General features: G+C 38.5%; 1 protein-coding gene across 1 annotated transcript in view; it reads right to left on the bottom strand.

Moving 5' to 3' along the window:
• The window catches only part of KCNH5 (potassium voltage-gated channel subfamily H member 5), a 298,351-nt gene extending 275,338 nt beyond the window's left edge, over window positions 1-23,013 (bottom strand). The window contains exon 1 of the mRNA XM_021062620.1: window positions 22,104-23,013. Within this exon, the coding sequence (XP_020918279.1) occupies window positions 22,104-22,176 (73 nt within the window). The 5' untranslated portion in view covers window positions 22,177-23,013. The remainder of the gene's footprint in view (window positions 1-22,103) is intronic.

Here is a 23,325-nt window from a genome sequence, read left to right as displayed (position 1 = left end):
AATAGAAATTATTCTAAAGTATATAATAGTTTCATATCAATTGTAAATATGTCATATGATGATCAGAAATTAATTTCTTTCCTCTCTTAGCCCAGGCCAGATCCTAGCCAGTTTACCCTCTCTAGCCCATATGCTCCCCATGTCACCACCAAGTAGCTGTGACAATGATTACAGCTAGCGATGTGGTCTCCATGCCTTAACTTATCCTGATTTGCAGTCTGATTTCAAACTAACATGCACTTATGCCCCTGAAGCCCTGTGCCTCCATCCCCCCACTCTTCACCTAGATCAAGTCTCCCAGCTGCTTACCTCGTTGAATCCAGGTTGACCTCTCCTATTATACCTCAGTAGAACATGCTTATGACCCAAAATCAGATGCCTTTCCAGTGTTTCCTATCTTAGAGAATGAGATTACCATTCATGCAATTATGTGAGCCAGAAATCTGGGAGCCATCCTTCAGCAGTCTTCAGATTACCCCATATCTAATTTACTGCCAAATCTTATTTTTATCCTCTAAAACCTTTTCAAATTTCTACATTTCTCTTGACCCTCACCATCGTCTCTGAACTCCAGACTTCTATCATCTCTCCCCTAGTCCATGTTAAATAGCTACTCGTTTAGTTTATTCAGATCCTCTTCAATGGATTATCCACACTGAAGCCAGGCAGGTGTTTTCAAAATCCAGCCAGATCATGTCTACTCTCTGCCTTAACTCCTACCAATAGCTACGTATGGCTCTCAGAATGCTCCAACTTTTCCTGTAATGACTCATAGTCTGTCAAGTGTCAACCCTCACCATTTTGCCCTTTGCCCTGAGTATGGTAGCCACATTGGTTCTTCTGCTTTCTGTTTTTTTAGTTCTCTCCCACCATAGAAAGAACTTATAACTTGGCATTCTCTCTGCCTGAGCATCATTCCTTTCCCTCTTCATCTGGTTGAAACGTACTTTTATTTAGATCTTAACCATCACAGTCTTTGTGAATCTTTCCCTGACCTTCTGACAAGGTTATCCCGAATAATTTTAGATATGATGTATCTTACCCTCACAGCCCTTATCAAAGTTGAAATTTTACAACTATTTGTATCATGACATGATTAATGCATATCTGCCTGTTGAAGTGTAAGTTCTACTTGATCCTCCAGTACTAACACAGTGTGTGACACATGGTATATGCTTGTTAATTGGCTGATTATATCAACAAACAAATTTATTCATAGATTCTTGCAAGGATCTCTCTTTATATAATTGACATCATAAAATTGAGTTTGACATGCCTCTCTAAATACCTCATATATGCTTTCATATATGCTGTTTTTGTTTTCTCAAATGGATGATATCATCCTCAGGATCATAAATTTTATGCCTACTGTGCATACAAAAGTCAAAATATAGTAATTATTTTTTCATTAAAGAAATTTTCAGTATCCCAGGAAAAAGAATCCCACAGTTATGAAACAAAAGGACCATAAACATTAAAGGGCCTACTGATGGAGGTCTTCTTTGTCTAGAAATTATCTGAACCAGTGTTTTCCAAATCTTTTTTAATCGAAGCTCATAGTAAGAAATTTTACATAGTGGGAGTTCCTGTCATGGCTCAGTGGCTGACAAACCCAACTAGTGACCATGGGGTTACAGGTTTCGGTCCCTGGCCTCGCTCAGTGGGTTGATGATCCGGCATTGCTGTTAGCTGTGGTGTAAGTTGCAAACACAGCTCAGATCCCACATTGCTATGATTGTGGCATAGGCCAGCAGCTGTGGCTCCAATTCAACCTCTGGCCTGGGAACCTCCATGTGCCACAAGTGCAGCCCTAAAAAGATCAAAAAAAAATTTTTACATAATGAGTTAATGTATTCACACACATGTAGACACAACTAAAAAATTTCTCAGATAACACTCTTACTACTGAGATATACCCTATTCTATTTCAATTTTTAGTGTGCTATTCAAGACCCATTAAACCAATCTACACCCTATGAAAGGATGTATCTCATGGTTTAAAAATATGCTTCAAACTATCCCTAAAGGCCTTGCAGCCCTCCCTCTCTTGTAAATATATGTTTTCAATTCTTATTTTCAAGTTTGTTGGTATTTAGATCAGGACTGTAACCATTCCTAGTTAACTCTGACACTAAAAATATGCCATCATAACATTTTCAATAGCTCTGCAATGGGAAAGTTAAGACTCCAGCTCAGGAGGGCCCAGGTATCACTATGCATTTGCTGTCAACAGATTATTTCACTTACATCCTAGTAATTCTGTGTGATAACAAAACTAATAACAAAAGCAGCCATTAGCAGAGCCCCTCCTCTGTGCTAGGCATTGGGTCAGGTGGCATACACGCACCTCTGCCCCACAATGAGTCAGAGACCACCACATCCCAAGTCCCCCAGGAGGTCAAAAGCAGGAACCAGCACACAAGTTCCTTAAATCCTAATTATTGATTGAGATATTTGCAAATTCAAACCTTTTCTAGGGGATATTGTGCCTCCTTCCTTACTTTAGATGGAAAAGTAGAAGACTAAGTGTGAAAGATAAGCCAAAAAACAACCCATAACAGGGATGACTAATTCTCATATTAGCTTAGAAGTGGAATGGTTTAGGGAAAAGAACACAGAAGTTGGAATCAAAAGTGAGTTATTGAGATACTGCCTTTTCTCACTCTTATTTTTAAAACATACACCTGATTTTAACCAATAACACAGAATATGGACAATTCAGATGTCTGCTAGGCACACACTAGAGTATTTGCTTGCATATTCCATAAGACCTAGCAACAGAGAGTACTTTAATTTAAAGTTTTCAAAAGTAGTCAAGGAAATATGCTCTCCATCCGTTTTTATGCTTCAAGTTTGATTTATTAATTTACAGCAACAGAGATTGAGGTAATGGATTGTGTCCTCATCAGCCCTTACCTCAAGGTGCTAATGATTACACATTAGAAATATGTGCTCTGGATTTAGGAGGAAAAACATAAGAACTGCTTCTATAATCTCTGAATGTTTTAAAAGACCATAATTGAGAAAATTAGCTTCAGTGCTGTCCTTCATATAACAACTCATCGAATGGTAAGCATTCATGACAATCAAATTATCACTAAAAGTCCTTTTCCCAAATTTCCTGCCAGCACTTAGATCATATCTCAACACTACCAAGGGAGCTACTGTGACAAACCTGGGAGTTTAATTAGGTTATTCGTTCCTTCATAACGATACCTACCACTCTAGTTTAGAATAATAAGAGCAAAATCTTTATAAACTAACCACTGTAGTAAGAGTTCTTTATAAGCTATAAACTGTTACTGTTTATTATGTACAAGATTATTTCACAGCTGTATTATTTATGCAGAGAGCGTTTTCTATGTGTGAGGGTTTTGCGTGTATGTGTGTGTATATAAACAAAGAACCTAGAAAAATAAATTTTTAAATGTTGACCCTGCAAACCAAAACCTATAAACGTATACTGAGATCTAAACTACAAAATAACATATTACGAAGGAGGAGGAAAGAAAGAAGGAGAAACAGTTTTTTTTTTAGTGTTAAAGGTTACGTTAGAAGGAAATTGCTAAACATTAAATAGAATATCCAGGAGCTTCTTTAAGAAATGTGTCTGTCAGCTGAAAAAGAATATGTGTATATGAAATGTTCATACAACTGTTCCATTTCCCTATAGTCATGAAAAGTATTGCTTTGGTGAGTGTAAAATTTGGTGTTATTAACAAATATTAAGAAGATAGTAATTAAAATTGCTTCTCAGAAAATCTTCATTTCTTTTGGCTTTAAAACATAACAGGGAAAAGCCATCTGGTTACTGAAGGATAACCCCTCTGCAAAGGAGATAGTTGCAAATCTAGAAAGCAAGACCAGCTCAGAAGGTTTAGAAACACAAAGCCATTAAGGAAATTGCCCAGAATTCTTAGTGACCATCCCTATCTCATTGTTATGGACTGAACGTGTGTCCTCCTAAAAGTGATGTGTTGAAACCCTGCCCCTTCTGGGAAGGTGCTAGGAGGTGGGACATTGGGATGTGATTAGGAGTCAATGAGGTCATGAGGATGAAGTCCCCTGTGACTAGGTTTAGGGCCCTTATAATAATGATGAGAAATATTCCATTGTGTATCACAAAGAACGAAATACCAGCATTTTTAGCAACGTGGATGGACCTAGAAACTATCATGCTAAGTGAAGTCAGCCATACAATGAGACACCAACACCAAATGCTTTCACTGACATGTGGAATCTGAAAAAAAGGACAGACAGAACTTCTTTGCAGAACAGATGCTAACTCACAGACATTGAAAAACTTGTGGTCTCCGGAGGAGACATTTTGGGGGGTGGGGTGATGTGCCTGGGCTGTGGGATGGAAATCCTGTGAAATCAGATTGTTATGATCATTATACAACTACAGATGTGATAAATTCATTTGAGTAATAAAAAAAAGAAAAAAAATAATGATGAGGAAGCTTGCTTCCTCTGCCATCTTCCATCATATGAAGATACAATAAGTCAGCGATCTTGCAACCAGAAAGAGGGGTCTCCCCCCAAGCTGACCATGCTAGCACCCTGACCTAGGACCTGCATGCCCCAGAACCATGAGAAATAAATTCCCATTTGTTATAAGACACACAATTTATGGCACTTTGTTAGAGCAGCACAAATACCCTGGCAATCATCCACCAATCTTAGGGAAACCAATTCTGATTTGTCTTCACATCTGTTAGCACAGCAAGAGCCATGAATTCTGAAAACTTAAACATTCCTTGGATCCAGACTGTTTCAGCCCTTGAAGATGTTTGTAAACATTTCCAAATGTTTTAAATACACATATGTTCCTTATAAAGGGCCGACGAGTCGGGTAAGTACCCCCGCCAGGTGGTGGTAGTCCAGTGAGACATTTCAGAAGCAGTAATTCCACACACAGCAGATCCTCCGACAGATCTGTGCCAGAGTCCAAGGCTTGAAAATATCTCACTATTCTTTCAAGAAAAGCCAGTATCCTCTCCGGGATGGGCATGAAATAAAACAAGCAGTTTCTTCTTAAGTGTCAGAAAGTCAAAAATGAAACTGCAAGCCCCTGACTCACAATGCCCATGAGGATTATAATGAGTGTTTCTCAATTTTGCCTACACACTCTTTTGGGATGGAGGTTGAGGAGATCTGAAGGGGCCACAAGAGTCACCTGTTCCAGGCCCCACCTCCAAGAGTTTGTTTCAGGTGGTCTAGAGGAAGAGCCCAGCATAACTATTTGTTTTTAAATCTTCTCAGTTGTCTAATATGCGGCCAGGGTGGAGAAGCCGTGATCTCCTGCATTAATTCCTAAATGATGGCAGTTACAATCAAATCTTGTTATGAGCATCTAAAATACAGATTGCTAAATTCTAACGCAGACACACTGAATAGACTCCCTAGGGTTGGAACCAAAAATTACAGACACAGAGGTCAGTCTGATGTTCAGCCAGTTTGGGAAACTGCTGTAGTACCTTGCTACTCAGAGTATGGACCAGTATCACCTGGGAGTTTATTAACAAGGCAGAATCTGGGATCCATCCCAGACCTGATGAATCAGAATCTGTATTTTAGTGAGATCATCAGGTGATTTCCCAAGCTCAAGAATCCACTCATCTTACACATACTTTTCTTCCTTTTACAGGTGGGGAAACAGGCCAGGGAAGCTTAAGGACTGAGCAAATATAGGGAAAGGGCATCTAGTGGGGGAGAAAGACAAAATTAGGCCTCACTGCCTAAGCCTTTCTATTCCAGCACTGTATTTCTAAACTGCTGCTTAAGCTATAGTTTACACTCAGTATAAAGGAAGTGCTTCCTCTTTACAGGGCTATTTCTTCAGACAACAAGGAAAATAACTACACTCATTTTAATACCACTACATATTAATCCCATTCCTAAAGGGATATGTAAAACATGAGGTCAATAATTCTGCTGATAGAAGTTTCTGGAAGAAGAAAGGTTATATTCAGTCAATGAAAACAATTTAAAAGCATGTGAGATGTTTCTTCCTTTGTATAGCAATTCTAGGAAAAGAAACTCCCTCTGAGCTGTTCCAGCACTACCTGTATCTGGCATGACTAGATGGTTATTTAGGTTTTTGTTTTATTTTATGTTTTTATGAATACTATATCTTTCCCTGATCCAGAAATTCCATGGACATTAACAAGGGTGGAAAATCTTTTTTTTTTTTTTTTTTTTTTTTTTTTTTTTTTTTGGTGGGACAGTGGTTAAACCTGTCTTCCTCTCATCTTTTTTATGCAAATTACCCTAGAGAGAAGTACTTCAAAGAAGAAGCAGAGAGAAATTTTCAGATATTTTAAGAAGTGCTAAGACACAAAAGAATTCTAGAGTAGTGAGGAAAAGAGAAGACATGGGGTGGAAGCAAGAAGAGAAAGGACTTTACAAAGAGAAGCTAGAAACACTGAATAAACCCATTCAGTAGTTTTTCAAAGGTCTAATGCTGCTTCTGAGGAAAGTCAACTGAGTTTTCACTCTGACTGTATTCTTTAGCTCTAATCTTGGAGAAGCACACCACCCAGAAATCATCATTCTTATTCCCAAGCCCTAAATTGCTGGCACAGAGCTCCTCCAGCAGAGGAGGTAAAGTGCGCTAAGGGTGGTCTCCAGTTCTTCTCCTGGATCACAGAGCCTCCTGAGGGAAGGACTTGAGTCAGGTGGTCACAGCTCCAAGTATTACCCCGCCCTCCACAATCCTCTGGTTCGAAGAGCTAATTAATTCACATTCCAAAAAGCAGTGGCCAGGAAGGGAAATTTGGAGCTTAAAAGCAACACAAAATTCATGCAGCAATCCACTAACATTTTCTAACAGGACTGAAGGGGGTATTTCAACAATGCTGATAGTCAAATATTCATTATAAAGTTAGATTTGGTTTACAGTTTGGTTTTATTAAAAAATTTACTGTTTGGATATAGAGAACAAGCTGGTGGTTATGATAGGGATAGAGTAGGATAGTTACACAGGTAGTTATAGAAGTCCCAAGTGGGGACCATAGATAGAAAGGGAAACCTAGGGAACTTTGGGAGACCTCTGTAAGTTAATGATCGCTCAAGAAAGTCATCGGAACTTTCGTAGAATGAAGCAGACTTGCTCAACTATAAAACCATAAATAAAAGAACAAGATATGCCCCAGGTCATCAAGTGAAAGAAAATGAGGCCTGCATTCAAGTTCAGCAAAATAATGATCCTTAGGACCAAGGACAGGAATTTAAGAGAAAGATGACATTCCAAAAGAGGAGAGCCTATATGGACACCTGAGATGATTCAAAATATTTTAGCATATATTACTACCCTTCTGCTGATTTGAATAAGCACCATGACAGTCCTAGTTTTAACTCTCTTACCAGATATGAAGGAGGAGCTAGTAATGTAAACCTGATGTCTACTCAAAGAACAAGGAAGAAGGTGGTCTTTTCCTACTCCCTTCTTTCCTTTGATTATAAAAATGTAGTCCACCTAATCCTCGGGGAAGAGCCTCCTCACCTGCCCACTTGCCTCTCTCACAAGCATCTTAATAAATCTATTTCCTGCCTATCACTTTGTCTCTTGCTGAACTCCTTCTGCACTGAGGCACAAAAAAACCTTAACCTCAGTAAGTCCAGACACCAGGCGAGTGATTCTAGTTTTTAACAAGTGGGTTCAAGCCCCAATCTGGGTTTAGGTTGAGTTTGAGTCAGAGGTGTCAGCTACCCATGGAGAAAGGTGGGGGGGGTGGGCAAGACAGGGGTATACTGCTATATAATAAGTAAGCTACAAGGATTTTTGTACACAGGGAATACAGCCAACATACTATAACACTTATAAGTGAAGTATAATCTATAAAAATTTTGAATCACTATGTTGTACACCTGAAACTAATACTGTAAATCAATTATATCTCAATTTTTAAAACCCACTTTGGAAACACACATATATACACACATACACACATACAGACCAAAAAAGAAATTTACTTTCTCATCTGAACCAGTCTCCTATTGAATTCTAACGCTCTGTGTTTCTAATCCACAAGATTAGACTGACAAAGCCAGTTATTTGGCCTGTGAGACACAATTCTAAACCTCTGTAAGTAGAATACAGAAATCGCCTCTGTACACAGCCGCACTGAATTAAGCTTTCTTTGGCTGCATTCTTATTTACCTCAAGGGAGTGAAAAGGGAGCTTGATGACAAAATGATAATGCAGGTGATCTCCAGAGCTTCACTCCACACCTGGCTCCCTTCCAGTTTTCTCCATCTCCACCCCTACTTCTATCTAGGCCCAGATGCTTGAGCCAAAACCTTCATCCTTCACACCTCTTCATTCATGCTATTTAATTCATCATTAAACCCTAACACCTTTAACAACAGAGACATCTGCTTCTCTCCGTCTAACTGCCACCATCCCAGGCCAACCCACCATCATCTCTTGTCTGGACTACTGCAACCATCTCCTAGCTGGTCCCTACTATTGCTGTCCCTCTCTCCAACCCAACCTGTTGTCATACATCAAGTGACCCCTGTGGCCAGGATATCTGTCCACTGCACTCAGAATACAATGCAAAAGACTTATCCCAAATAGTCAGGCCTCCAACTATCTCTACACCCTTGTTTCCCCGCCCCCTGTATTTTTTCCACCAAAATCCAACTATACTGGCCTTCAAGCTTCACAAACTTAGCTATTCATTTTCTCTTGCCCCCTCCTTAGGTCTCAATTCAATACTACTTCCTTAGAAAAATCTTCCCTGACATCATCTCCTAATCCAAATTAGTCTCTGTTACTCTTGATGAAGCACTCTCCCCTTTGCCTTCAACATACTTACAACAATTCACAATTTATATTTGGTGTGGGTTTGCTGAATGCCTATCCCCCCTCCAGACTCCAAATTCCATGAGAGTAGGGACCATGTTTGTTAGTTCATCACTGTACACAGCAAATGTTTGTTAAATGATCAAATCAAATATAAAAACTCTTATGCCCTATTTAAAATCATATAGTCAATAAGGAATCATTATAAATGCTGGAGAGGGTGTGAGAAAAGAGAACCCTATTACACTACTGGTAGGAATGTAAATTGGTACAACCACTGTGGAAAACAGTATGGAGATTCCTCAGAAAACTAAAAATAGAATTATCATTTGGTCCAGCAATCCCACTCTTGGGTATCTATCCAGAGAAAACCATGACTCAAAAAGATACATGCACTCCAATGTTCATTGCAGCACTATATACAGTAGCCAAGACATGGAAACAACCTAAATGTCCATCGACAGAAGAGTGGATAAAGAAGATGTGGTACATATTATACACAATGGAATATTACTCAGCCATTAAAAAGAAAGAAATAAGGGCATTTGCACCAACATGGATGGACCTAGAAATTATCATGCTAAGTGAAGTTAGTCAATGAGACATCAACATCATATGCTCTCACTTACATGTGGTCTAAAAAAAGGACACAATGGATTTCTTTGCATAACAGATACTGACTCACAGACTTTGAAAAACCTATGATTTCCAAATGAGACAGGTTGGGGGGTGGGGAGATGAGCTGGGGATTTGGGATGGAAATGCTATAAAACTGGGTTGTGATGATTGTTGTATAACAATAAACATAATAAAATTCATTAAAAAAATAAGGAATCATTAGAACAATGCTAGACATTGTCAAGAGTATAGATAAGCACCGTACTAGGTATTTTTCCTCAACAAACTGACAATTAGATTTAAAAATTAGGTGTCCTAATGCACATTTTCCTGTACTCTAGAAACTTGTGAATTTAAATCATGGAGCATATATTATTTTTAAACTTGTCTTTAGGGCAAGTGATATCTCTAGATATGTTTAAGTTTTAGAGAACAATAATAGCAGAACAATCCCTGAAGCACATATAGCACATTTTATTAAATAAAATCCTGAAACAGACGGCTAAACAAGAGCATAAATAATTTATATGCCATGCCTACATCCACAATGTTGATTTCTGTTATGTACATTACCCACTTCTACTATGTCAATAATAGACTATAAGGCTGGTATGTTTTATGTCTTTATAAATATACCTTTATCCTGCAGCTTTATAGCAAGGAAATGTGTGTGTCTATGTGTGTGTGTGGACACATACACTTTGTACCTTCTACAATGAGACTAATTATTATATAATAATATTGTATCACTGTGGGAGTTTGAAATATGCAAAAAAATCTGTTAATTTATTCAAACTTGTTCAGCTGTCATCAAAGATTAAAATATCCCTCCACTTTTCATCTCCTTCAAGATCAAAGGTACATTTTCAAGTTTCTGTGATTCTTTGATGGCATTAACTTTACCATTTTCCATCTAGACAAAGTGGTTCAGAATGAGATACTTTAACATATATTCCTGAAATTCTAATGGTAAGAACAATAGCAATTTTGTTACAGAAAATATTTCTACACACCAAAAAATGTTCAACAATTCAAAGTTTCTACTTTTAATAATTAGCATTATGTTCATGAAAGATAAGTTTTGAAAAAATATACTACTCAGAATCATTCAAAGCAAAAGATAACTGCAACAATATCCTATATGATTTGTGGTTTCATAGTACAACAGAAAACCTTCACCCTGATATAGATTAGAACAAATTTTTACTGAATTTTATTACAATGAAATGTCTTAAAATAGCTAGGCATCAGACATTCACTAGTTATATAATTTTATAATCTTAGATAAAAGCTAAATAAGTCAAAATATGTTTATCAGGGGAAAATATTACATATTTAATGTTTAAGCATCATTTTTCAATCCTGCAAATAAGCAAACCTTGTTTTTGCAAATGAACTACAGCTGTTCAGAAGAGATTATATTTTCTTTGAAGTTAACATTTTAAGGCAATCAAACACTAATGGCAAGATAACTAATGAAGAATTTCAATTAAAAGACTAGTCTAACCTCCACATCTGGTAGAAAAACAGAAGTGAGGATTTTCTGAATGCATTTATAATCCAATTAATTTTCTAAAGCTTTGCCCTTTTTTTAATTTCTGCTGTCTATACAATAAAAACTAATTGTTCAATGGAAAGATACAGATTACAAACAATTCATTTCTGTCCTTTGGCCGGATTTCACTGAGCCAGTTACAAAAACAGTCTGAGGAGTTCCCGTCGTGGCGCAGTGGTTAACGAATCCGACTAGGAACCATGAGGTTGCGGGTTCGGTCCCTGCCCTTGCTCAGTGGGTTAACGATCCGGCGTTGCCATGAGCTGTGGTGTGTTGCAGACGTGGCTCGGATCCCGCGTTGCTGTGGCTCTGTGGCTCTGGCGTAGGCTGGTGGCTACAGCTCCGATTCGACCCCTAGCCTGGGAACCTCCATATGCCGCGGGAGCGGCCCAAGAAATAGCAACAACAACAACAACAACAGAAGACAAAAAGACCAAAAAAAAAAAAAAACAGTCTGAGAAAAGAAATAAACTCATGGACTTGGAGAACAGATTTGTAGTTGCCAAGGGAGAGGGGGAGGGAGTGGGATAGACTGGAGTTTGGGGTTAGTAGACGCAAACTACTGCATTTGGAGTGGATAAGCAATGAAATCCTGCTGTGTAGCACAGGGAACTATATCTCATCACTTGTGCTGGAACATGACGAAGGATAAGGTGAGAAAAAGGAATGTATATATATATATGTGTGTGTGACTGGGTCACTTTGCCATACAGCAGAACTTGACAGAACATTGTAAATCAACTATAATAGAAAAATTTAAATCTTAAAAAAATGAGCTTGAATTTCTGCCTTCTTCTTTAGCTTCTCCATGCAAGGCCAGTTCCTGAAGTAAAAAGAACTGAGGTTTCTTTGACTCTAAGAAGCAGTTTTTGATTGGGGGAAAAATGGTGTTATTTTTTTGTTTGTTTTATTTTTTTCTCCAAATAAGTAAGCCCTTGGTAAAATGATTTCAAATGGTTTTAAGATCAAATTCACCCATTTAAGACTTAGGAAAGTCTCAACTATTTAATAGTTTGATTTTTTCAGGTTAAAAAAGAAGAAGAAGAAGAAGAGTCCTCTTATGGTGCAGTGAGTTAAGGATCTGGCATTGTCACTGCAGCGGCTCAAGTCACTGCTGTGGCGCAGGTTCAGTCTCTGACCTGGGAACCTCCAGACACTGTGGGTGTAGCCGAAAAAAAAAAGAAAATCTCCCCTACCTCACCATAGCTAGAGAAAACAGGAAAAGGTGAGTGTTTATTAAGCCCTTGCTATGATGAGGCACAAAACAAGATCTGCTAGATTTGTAGATTTGATGAATCTTTCCAGGAACCCTGCAAGGTAGTTACTGTAATCCTGTAGAGGTGTCACCAAGAGTAATGGCTGGAGCCAGGATAGGAGTCTGTGTCATCAAGATGGAAATGGCTTTGCTCTGTTGAGCGTACTGCTCTCTGAGGCTTGGAAATGCCCCCTCAGAGTTCCAGGAGGATTACCAGTCACCTTGACTACCTATGGATGCTCTGGTAGAAAAACTGCTTTGGGAATGAACAAGGAGACTACAACACACCTTTTATCCCTCACTCTGAGAAGATCTTTCGTTTCTAGTCCCAGTAGGAGGCAACTCTTCTTTCAACTTATATAATTCCTTCTTTGGTGCATCCTAATTACATCCATTGGCTGCATCTGATGTCAGTTATGGACATGTTTCATGAGTCAATATAATGACTATGAATTCACCTGCTCTGCACACAGCACTTACAGAAGACACTAAAGAAGAGCATGGCCATATTCTTACCTCTAGGGGTTAATAACCTCGTTAGGAAGTAAGACTAATATTACTCTGCGTGGGAAGCCAAAAATGACCCTAAGATTTCTAAACCAAAGAATTAAAATATTAGAGACACCTTTGACAGAAATGGGGAAATACCAAAGGAAGGAAGACTGTGTGAAGCCACAGTCAACGACAGATTCAATTCTTTGGCCACACTGGCTTTTAGACAATTTGTGAAAAGTACAAGAAAAGTTCTATAGGGCCCTGGAAACACAGGACTGGAGCACATAAAGGATAAAGTTTAAATTCTGACAGAGGACAAGTGTGCTCTGAAAAAGAGGGGGAAGGCAGTTGAAGGTTGAACCTGAATTCATCCTTCAGAAGAGGGTAAAGGAGGAGGAGGGAGGGAAATGGGAGGGGAAAGGAGGGGAAAGGGAACAGAAAGGGAGTAGGAAAATAAAGGGAAAAGGGCAGGAGAAAGTGCAAAGTCATGAAAGCCAAAAGATGAACTTGTGTGGAGATGGTAGGGGAGCAAAGTCTCAAATCCTACAAAGCCATAAAAATGTAGACCCAAAAAAAGGTTTTGGATTCACAAAAAGTATGCTCACTTGTAAACTTCCAGGAAATTTCAACATTATGATATAGCCAGAAATCCACTGAAAAGAGATGCAAAAGGAAATGGTGACCAAGAATTAAAGGCACCAACTACAGATTAATTAGTAACTAACTAATATTAATAACTAACATAGTGATATTGATATGGTGCTTGTTATGGGCCAGGCACTGTTCTCAGCACTTTTCATGTCATACCTCATTTAATCTTCACCCCAACACTGTAAACTAGGTACTATTATTACTTGCAATTTACAGAGGAGAAAACTATGTATAGATAAGTCGCAGAGCTAATAAGATCAAAACTAGGATTTTAATGCAAGCCTCCAGAACCTCTGGAGCCCAACCAATGTGTACTCTGCCCCTCATAGGAATAAAAAATGAGAAACATTGCTTTTATTATCATGTTAATTGTGCATCCACAGTGCTTAGATCAGTGCCTAGCACACAGTGAGCACTCAACAAATTTTTCTTGCATTAGTGAATGATTAATTAAAAAGAGTATGAAGGGGATATAAAAGGATAGGGGTTGTTTTTAGGAGTGTTTATTTAGGGGACAATTTAACCCTCATTGAAAAATTCCTCTATTATCTGAATGCCATAAACATAGGAAAATGAACTCATTGTGCTGTAATTTGTCCCAAATTAAAAATATGGCAGCAGACAGAAAAGGCTTACAGAAAAAATGAGGATAAAAATGAACTTTTGCTCTCAATCTAAGTGAGTTGTTTGATTTTCATTTAAACTTGGTGATCTGAAGCTGACCTCACAGTCTCTAAAAAGCTAGAATCTATTTTGCCTCTTCCTATGCACAGGACTGAAAGTGCTCCTCCAGGCAAAACTCACTCAGAAGATATGTAAACTGATACAGATCAATTCCCAAGGATAAAACTTACCATCAGTTAACTCCTAATTGCAAAATTGTTTTTTAAAACAGTTTAATTAGAATCAACGAATTTCTAAACAGTTATTTCCTATATAAAAGTCTCCTTTTAAGCCCTTAGAGATAAGAATAAAATGATAGAAAATACTTCAGTGGTAAATCGAGCTGGAACTAAAGATGAGAGTGGACTCACACATTCATTTTTCAGGCTCTCCTGAGTCCCATCTGATTTACCCTATACAAAGTGATTTCTGTCTTCAGATATACATATTGGTTAACTAAATATTTTAAACTATGCAACAATTACTGATACAAGCTTACTTAGTAGATTCAACCAGCACTGTTTGGGGAAAAAATCAATTCTAGGCTTGGTTAATTTAGGAGACAAAATCAAAAACATTTATTCAGCTAGTCCTCAGTGCTCTCCAGCCTTCACAGTGGACGATATAAAAGTGTGTGTGAGGGAGTTCCCGTCGCGGCGTGGTGGTTAACGCATCCAACTAGGAACCATGAGGTTGCAAGGTTTGATCCCTGGCCTTGCTCAGTGGGTTAAGGATCCGGCCTTGCCGTGAGCTGTGGTGTAGGTCGCAGACGCGGCTGGGATCCCGAGTTACTGTGGCTTTGGCATAGGCCAGCGGCTGCAGCTCCAATTCGACCCCTAGCCTGGGAATTTCTATATGCCGCAGGAGCGGCTCAAGAAATGGCAAAAAGCAAAAAAAAAAAAAAAAAAAAAAAAGTGTGTGTGAGCTGTAACTCTTATCTTCAAGGACCTTAGTCATACACCAACATTTCCTTGACAGCCCAGAAACTGCTGCCTATGCAGCTAAGCTCAAATCTCAAACCGATAGACCTGGTGAAATCAATGTAAGTTCGTACTTTGTACTTAGTACTTAAATTTCTCTGATGGGACCAGACCCAAGAAAGAAATCCACTGCAATAAAATTTCAAATAATTTTTCAACCACTCTTTCCTTTATAAATTATTTCACCTTTATTTAATTTCCCTCTTTTCCCATGTGAAAACCCAATATATCGCAAAACTGTTATCTAGAATGTATACAAATATTTATTTTATTAGTCATCATATCTACACACAACCAAATACTCAAATCATGCCGAAAATACACACTGATACAGGTGACAATATTGTCACTGCCCTCATTCAATCAAATATCTTTCAAGACCAGCTCTTTCCAATTTTAAAACTTCCAGGTGATAGAAAATGAGAATATTTAAATTATTCTTTTTAGTCATCCTTCAATGATGAAAAGAAGTTATATCATTCATTATTAAGTTAGGCTATTTAGTGGAACACACTGATGATGTTTTTTCAGGCTTACTGAAGTATAATTGACAAATAAAAATTTTATGTATTTAAAGTGTACGACTAAGGGTTTGATACACATAGGCATCATGAGATGATTACCACAACCAAGCTAATTAACATATCTTTCATCTCACATAGCATTTTCTTTTGTGTGTCTGTACAGTAAGAACATAAGACTGGAGTTTTTTAAATTCTATTAGTAAAGGAAACTGTTTTACAAATGTTTACTTCATAGAGCACATCAAGACTACTTTCTTTGAACTCAATTTCCACAACAATGATTACCACTGGTTTTGTGGCTTATTATTCACATTTACTTGATTTCACGATGAACTTCTGTTACTCATAAAAGTGCTTTATGGCATATTTTAATTTTTCCCATTAAAACTAATATTGTTTGGGACATTTCGGAGCATCTCTCAAAACATTGTTTCTAACTCTACCAAAAAAGAAAAAAATCCCTAAAACCAAGATTCAGACATGATGATTGATAGGAAACAAAGCCTCTTAAAGTAATATATCTCTGATCATATTTTTTGAGAGTGTAATAAGCTTGAAGAATTTTGAAAAATATTTACTTTAGCTCTGTATTGTATTTTAAAAGTTTGGATAACATTGAAATACTAGAATTAAATAATGCTTTAGGTAAGTAACTATAAATCTGTAAACTACCTTTTAATAAAATCAAAACAGTGTCATAAATTGATTCTACTTTACCAACTTAACCTGAATTATATCAAGACATCTGATGAGGAAATTTTTGGTCAAAATAGAAAATACACATTCATTCTTCTAGAATGAAAATTATTTATACTTTATTACTCTACAAAATCTTATATTTCATGTATATTATCACCACACTGAAATGATTTATTATAAAAAAATTTTGTTCATCTGCTAAATAAGTATTCTATTAGTCTAAAATGTACTTAACTTTATTTCTTTACATAAACTATGTTTACTAGTATCACATTCATTTAGTCACAAAATGTTGGTCACCATCAACTAAAATAAGAAAAATTGTAATAATTAAAAGAAATCAACACCTTTCTTCATTTCACTTTCCCATGTGACTTCTGTTTTGGCTATTTTTTTCCAAGAATAACAACTAACTGCATTGATTTTGACTGCCAATCAAACTTGAAAAGGACAGAAAAGAGAAACAGACATTAACTACTCGGTTTACCAGTGGCAGAACCTATAGTGACCTCTTGTGGTGACAGCGCTCTGGAGAGTGGTACCACCTTTTTCCAGGCTAGACACTGGGGAATGTGGAAGCATTGTTCATCCATGGGGAGAAGCAGCTATTAGGAACATTGAAAGTAAAAGATAAATATTGACTAAGCTAAAGGATTTCTTCATGGAAAAATAGTCACCGTTAATTAAAACAATCATAGCTACTCCCTTCTATTAAAAAATAGTGTTTTATACCTATAAAGGTTTTTTTTTTTAGGAGGGCGGTTGACAAATGGCCAGGCACATGGATTTCTTATACACTCTACCCCTAGAATCAAGCAAAAGATAGACAAACAGAGCAATTTCTAGTGAACACAAGTGTCCTGGGACAAGAAAATCTCCAGTCAACCAAGTACTTCAGTTTTTTTATAAGGCAGCATGGACTCTAAACAAAGGACAGTTCTCTGGCTTATTTATATATGATTTAGGAAGTGGTCAGTATAGTCTTACCTCTATGATAGTTTAAAAATAAAAGTGGTACATTATAAGACCTGGGCAAACCAAGCTTCAAAAACACTAAATGGTTTTACCAACATTTCCTGAATAGTGGTTTAGATCTTTCAAGAAAAAAAAATATCAAGTACTCTATACCAAAAATAATCATAATAATAATCATTTTTCACAATTTCTTTTAAATTGGATGATACTTATGAGTTATTACCCAAGGCACATGGAAGTTCCCAGGCTAGGGGCTGAATTGGAGCTGGAGCTGCCAGCCTATGCCTCAGCCACAGCAACGTCAAATCTGAGCCATATCTGCCACATACACCACAGCTCACAGCAATGCCAGATCCTTAACCCACTGAGCAAGGCCAAGGATCTAATCCAAGTATATATCCTCATGAATATTAGTCGGATTGTTACCATTGAGCCATGACAGGAACTCCCTCCTTTTTTTGCTTTGTTTTTAAATCACTAGTTCTCCATGTCCTCTTCTATAGGTTTTTATTTAAGATCTCAGGTTTACAAATATAAATTATAGCACAAAAATGATTTTGGATTTCCCTATCAATAAGGCAGCACTGAGTAAAGGAAGTGCTTGTGCAACCAGGTATTTCAAGAAAAATGGAAAATTGAGTATATTGAGCTGTTTCTCTTGAAGGTTAAGTAGCTCATAAAATATTGCCTTTTGCGTTTTCTTCCTTCCTGAACCCCCTTTTTCTGTAAAGAGAAAAACATTTCTAGTTTTTCATACTGTCTAAAATATTAAAGAATAGTTAAATTCTAGTTTGAAAGACATTATTTTTGTAGTTATAAATTTTCAAAATGGCAATCTTGTTTACTAACATCCAAACTAACCATTTTTGCCTATTTGTTACAGAACCAAAGACAACATACATATAAAATATACTGCCCAATGCAATAATCAGATAGAAGGCCTTGAAAGTTTTGTTTTTTGAATATACAATTTCAACTAAAATTCTTAAAAAATAATAACTATTGCTTTCCTTCAGGTACTCACCCTCTACTCAAAATTGTGCCGCTCCCTACAGCCCAAAGTATACTGATGAAGAGCTTGCATACATACTGAAATTCAATTAAGAGAAGATGGCCTATTGATGTTCCAGACACAGATTTAGTCAGTAAGCACTGTGGATGCCGCTTCTATGAGACTTTGCACACATGTAATGAATTTACAACATGGTTCCCAAATTTTCTGCTTCCCAGCAACCCACTTTGAACCTAATGGCCAAAAATGTACCTAAACCTTGCTACTGCATTTACTCTTTTGATCTTTACAATGTCTTAGAGTAATAATATGCAATCTATTCCTACTAGAATCCTATGTTAAAAATGATTGTAATTCCTTTTATTTGTCTAAAAATTATCTTGTATTTAACCTGAAACTAAAAGGAGGAATTCCCTACTTCTACTATTATGGGGTTTGGCTATAAACTATGTTTGTATCCATCCTACTCAACGGTGCTCATTATTTTATTTTATAGACTTTGAATCACCAGTATCAATTTGAAACACTTTCCCATAATGGACTGAGTCAACTAAATAAGAAAAATAAAAATCCAATCCCAAGTGGTATAGAATAACAGCGAATAGGCTATGGTGCTACTCTAGGGCAAAGAATGCAGCACTTATTCTGGGAAATGGCAGCTGAGGAGTTTGGAACTTTATTAAGAAATCCTCATGTTTAAAAGCTATACCCAAATATCCCACACTTCTTGCTCTTTTGCTCTGCACAAAAAAAAAGTTCTCTGATTCACTTCTAATTGGCTGAGGTTTCAGCTCATTAGTGATATCTGTGGACAAATAAAGGCTTGATGTTTTCTCTTTATGTCCATTGCCCTTTCAGGTTCCTCCTTCTCTCTCTCACCCTCCCTCCTTCCCTCCCTGCCTCCCTCTTTCTTTCTCTCTCTTTCTACCTTTCTGCTACTTTTTCCATCTCTCTTTTGTTCTTTGCATGTGTGAAAGAGAAAGAGTTTTCTTCCTCTGCATCTATCTTTGCGTCTGGTAGATACCCGTCTGTATGTTTATGTATCTCAGCATATGTTCCTATTCCATTTGACTCTCACTAAAAGATCTGATCTTTTCATAAGAAGAAAATGATGTTGTATCAGAAAAAGAAGCATTTTGTGGAGATAAAGATAAGTAGTTAATCCCAGCCCATCTTTCTTCAATTCTTAAATGTATTGGGAGTGCTACCTCCTCTTCTTTCTTTTCCATTAAAGCTCTGCCAATACTTCACTTTCAATGTTGTTAAGTTAGTGAATAATGAAATCTTCACTGTGAAAACTCAATCTGTCTGTGAGAACCCTGAAAGGAATTTTCTCTGTTAGTCTCAGTTAAACAATTTCTCAGAATGAATTTTTCTATTTCTCTACCAAATCCTATAGAAATGGTAATAACTGTGGGATACTCCCACACATATGTGTAGAGAAATTTAATACTGTAATTCTCAATTTCTGAGATTCTTCCTGAACAAGAAGCACTGAGACTTTCTAGTATTGATTACACACACACACATATATTTATCTCAAATATCTAACACATTTCAAACAAAGCTCAGAGGTTTTCAGGACTGGTATTAAAAGTTAGCCATAAGAAGTTAGAAGTATTATTTAAAATGCCAAAATAGATAAATTTTCATTTTCACTTGGTGCTATCCATGGAAAGAAACATTAAAGCAGTGAAGCAACTATGAACACAAAGTGTAAAAAAGATAAAGCATTTGTTAATTTGGATGGTAGATGTAAAATGGAGGCAACAGAAGCAGATATTTCTAAGCCGCATTGTCTTAATTTCACGGTATACCAGAAATAAAAGATATTCTAAAAACTTGCTCATAGTTCCAGTCTGTATAAGAAGTTTCAACCAAAGATCCTATATGAGTAAACTTCTGCCAGTAAATTCTCATCTATTTCCTGGTTACCAGGCAGAGCAACAGAGGGCCTGCGGATTTTATTTTTTAAGGCCTTCTCTGAAAAGTCCTCTCACAGACCAAATTACATGGAGTTGAAATAACCCCAGAGAATGAGAAAGCTGAAATAAGACTGATATATCTTAATTAGCTATTTCAATAACGTTTAAATTTCCCAAACTGGTTGTTTCAACAGTAACATCCCCCTACACTCTAGGTTTTTGTATAATACTAATATTGGAAAGTAATGTATAAACAAAGAAATTGCCTACCATTATGAATTTGTATTTTACATGATTACAAAATCAAAAACACATTTGAAATCACACTGGAATGGCAAAAATATATATATTATAGTTTAAAAAAAAAAAAAAACCAAACCAGGTCTATTAGCTATTTTTCTCAAGCCAAAAAGTCTGTGCAAGACTTGCATAGTATCAGGCATTCACCAAATGTGAAGAAATAAAGTCACTAGCCTCAAATTAAAACTAAATGCCATGTAGAGATTGATGAAAAATACCTTAGGACACTGAAATATATATAGTCCCCAAATCAAGGAAAATATTTGCAAGCCTAATTTTTGAAAAGATCACAACCCCAAGAATTAATATAACCAAATCTACCAATTCAGGAAAAACAAAATTGTATTTAATTATTTATTATCATTTGAGTGCACCTCTGTTTTGCCCACTAAGCAGGGAGCTTCTTGACAGCAGAAGTGTCTTAATCCTTTTTTTGGCCAAAGGACCCCGCAGGGTGTCTCTTATATAAGACACCCAAATAAATACTGTATCATTGAATAAAGGAAGGAATAAACAATGATTGTGGAATTGCATGGAGTATTTCCATTGTTTTGGTCCAAGCTCTACTACTAATCAATATGCAGAAATGTCTTTCTCATAACTCTCCAAGCAAAGGATCTCAAAATAACAGACCTCTGAAAGGAAAAAAAAAAAAAAAAAAAGCTTTAAAGAATATTTCATGTATCTTGTTTGTAAAACTGAAAAATAGATAAAAGAATTAAAAACAATTAAATGTAAATTTCAGTAAAATGCAAAGCTTATAAGTTCCTAAAATGTGAAAAATACAACCATCCCCATTTAGATATCTTGGAGGAAATTAATGCATAAATGGGTGGCAATTTAAAGACACTTTAAGGCAAAAAAAATCTTAATGTCAGTAGCAAGGTAGAATGGTATTTTTTTTAATTCTTTATCCAGTTACTTAAACAGCACAGTAGCTACTGTTTCACTTCTACAGTTCTCTCTCCTGTTTAAGTCAAATCAAATATGTCATATAGATCAATAGAGACCAATGCACAAGGCATAAAAAAGAAACTTTAAACACAAATTTGACCATAATAATTGCCTTTCCATTTTTTTTAAGAACTGACTCTCTTTCTTAGGATCAACTCCAACTACTCTCTCCAACACAAGACTCCTTTCTGCGGTGCCCACTGAGCCTGAAAGCCATTCCAGAGACTTAAATCTTATTAAGCAGCCACTTTCACAGCCATCCCCAACTTAAGAAAACCTTCCACTGAGGTTAACTCTAACAATTTAATCCATCTCTGCAGCCTACTTGGGGGAAAAATGTACGGAAAAGATGAGCAAGAAAGATATCCCTCAACAAAATCGAAACTCAACCCTGTTCTCCAGATGTACCTGCACCCTACCCGCTGCTCCACCTCGGCTTCCTCCTGTTCCGGCTTCGGACAGGTGGGAGGGGGTGAGTAGTAGTGGGGAGGGGATGCAACTAACTTTCCTCTGCCACCTCATTCCCACCCCCACCTAAAATCAGATCCAGCCCGGAACTGAAGCCACCAGGTAGGGCTGTCTGCATCCTCCCCCCACCCCTTGGGAGAGAGATGGGATGGGGAGGATGGGGGTGCGCGCGTGGGCAGTATGGAGGTGGGGGTGTTCTGACTGCAACTCTTCTTACCACTGGAACGCCTGACGATGTTCTCCAAAAATGTGTTTTGCGGTGCCACCAGCCCTCTCTTGCCCCCCGGCATCCTGGGTCTGGAGAGCAGCGGCCAGGATCCGCGGCGGGGGAGGGGGGGATGCAGGAAGAGAAGGTGGAGGAAGAAGAGGAAAAGGTGGAGGAAAAGATCGAGCCGAAAGAAGACAGGGCGCGACGACGGCGACGGGGTCCTCTGACTGTGTCTCCAGCCCGACCTGGATGAGCAGCTCTGGGGAGGAGGACCAGGCAGTTCATGGTAGTAGCGCTCCCCCGGCCGCCGCTGCCCAGACTGTGGCGGTGCCGCACACGGGGCTAGGCAACTGCAGGCTCCGCGGGGCACAGTGCGCCTGCGCCGCCCCCGCTGTCGCTGTCCCGCCGGTGCTGATGCTGAAGCTGATGCTGAAGCTGCTGCCGCGGTAGCGGTCGCCTAGACGCGGGTTCAGCATTTCTTCCCCTGTCCCGAGCCTTGGGCCGGAGGAGCAGGAAAAGCCCACTCAAACTCCTGTCTCCCAGACCCTATTCTGAGCCTCATCCCCTTCACTGGCCCACCCCATACCGCAGCAGGATCACAGCTGCCCAGCTGAGCCCAACTTCTGCGGGGCTGTGCGCCTGGTGGCCGTTCCTCTCTCCCAGGAGATGGAGGCAAACGCTCTCTGTGCAGTGGGGGTATCAAGTGGGAAAGGAAGTGGGAGAAGCAGGCAGGATGCCAAAGAGGGCAATGGGTAGTTGAAGGGGTCACATCTCAGTTTCTCCTGCCAAGGTCCTCAATCCCAGCTGTTCCCCCGGACGCGGCTGCCGGGGCGGAGGTGTAGATCATCTCCCCATCCAGCCCAGGCTGAAAGAGGAGCAGGGACTGGCTGGGCGGCGCGCGGGGACGCAGAGAAGCCACCTGACGCTGCTACCGCCCCCCTCTGGACTTCTGCGCCTGAAGCTCTACAGAGGCGTTTTCAGCACCCGCCCTAATCTGCGTCTGGAAGCCTGAGCCAGATGGGGTCGGAGCACAGAGCAGGCTCCGGAACAGCCCCTGAGCCCCAAACTGGGACTGGCGCTCGGAGGAGCGCAGCAGCCGCACAGGGGAGTTTTCCAGGGCTACGGAGCGCAGAGGCGAGTGGCGAGCAGACCACCTCCGCCAAGTTTCGGGAAAGGCTGCGTTTAATGCATGAATTAGGGCAAGAGGGTGAATAATTCACACCCCACATTC

This window comes from Sus scrofa, chromosome 1 (genome assembly GCF_000003025.6).
Source record: "Sus scrofa isolate TJ Tabasco breed Duroc chromosome 1, Sscrofa11.1, whole genome shotgun sequence".
Taxonomy (NCBI): Eukaryota; Metazoa; Chordata; class Mammalia; order Artiodactyla; family Suidae; genus Sus; species Sus scrofa.
This window is presented reverse-complemented; position numbering and strand designations above follow the sequence as displayed.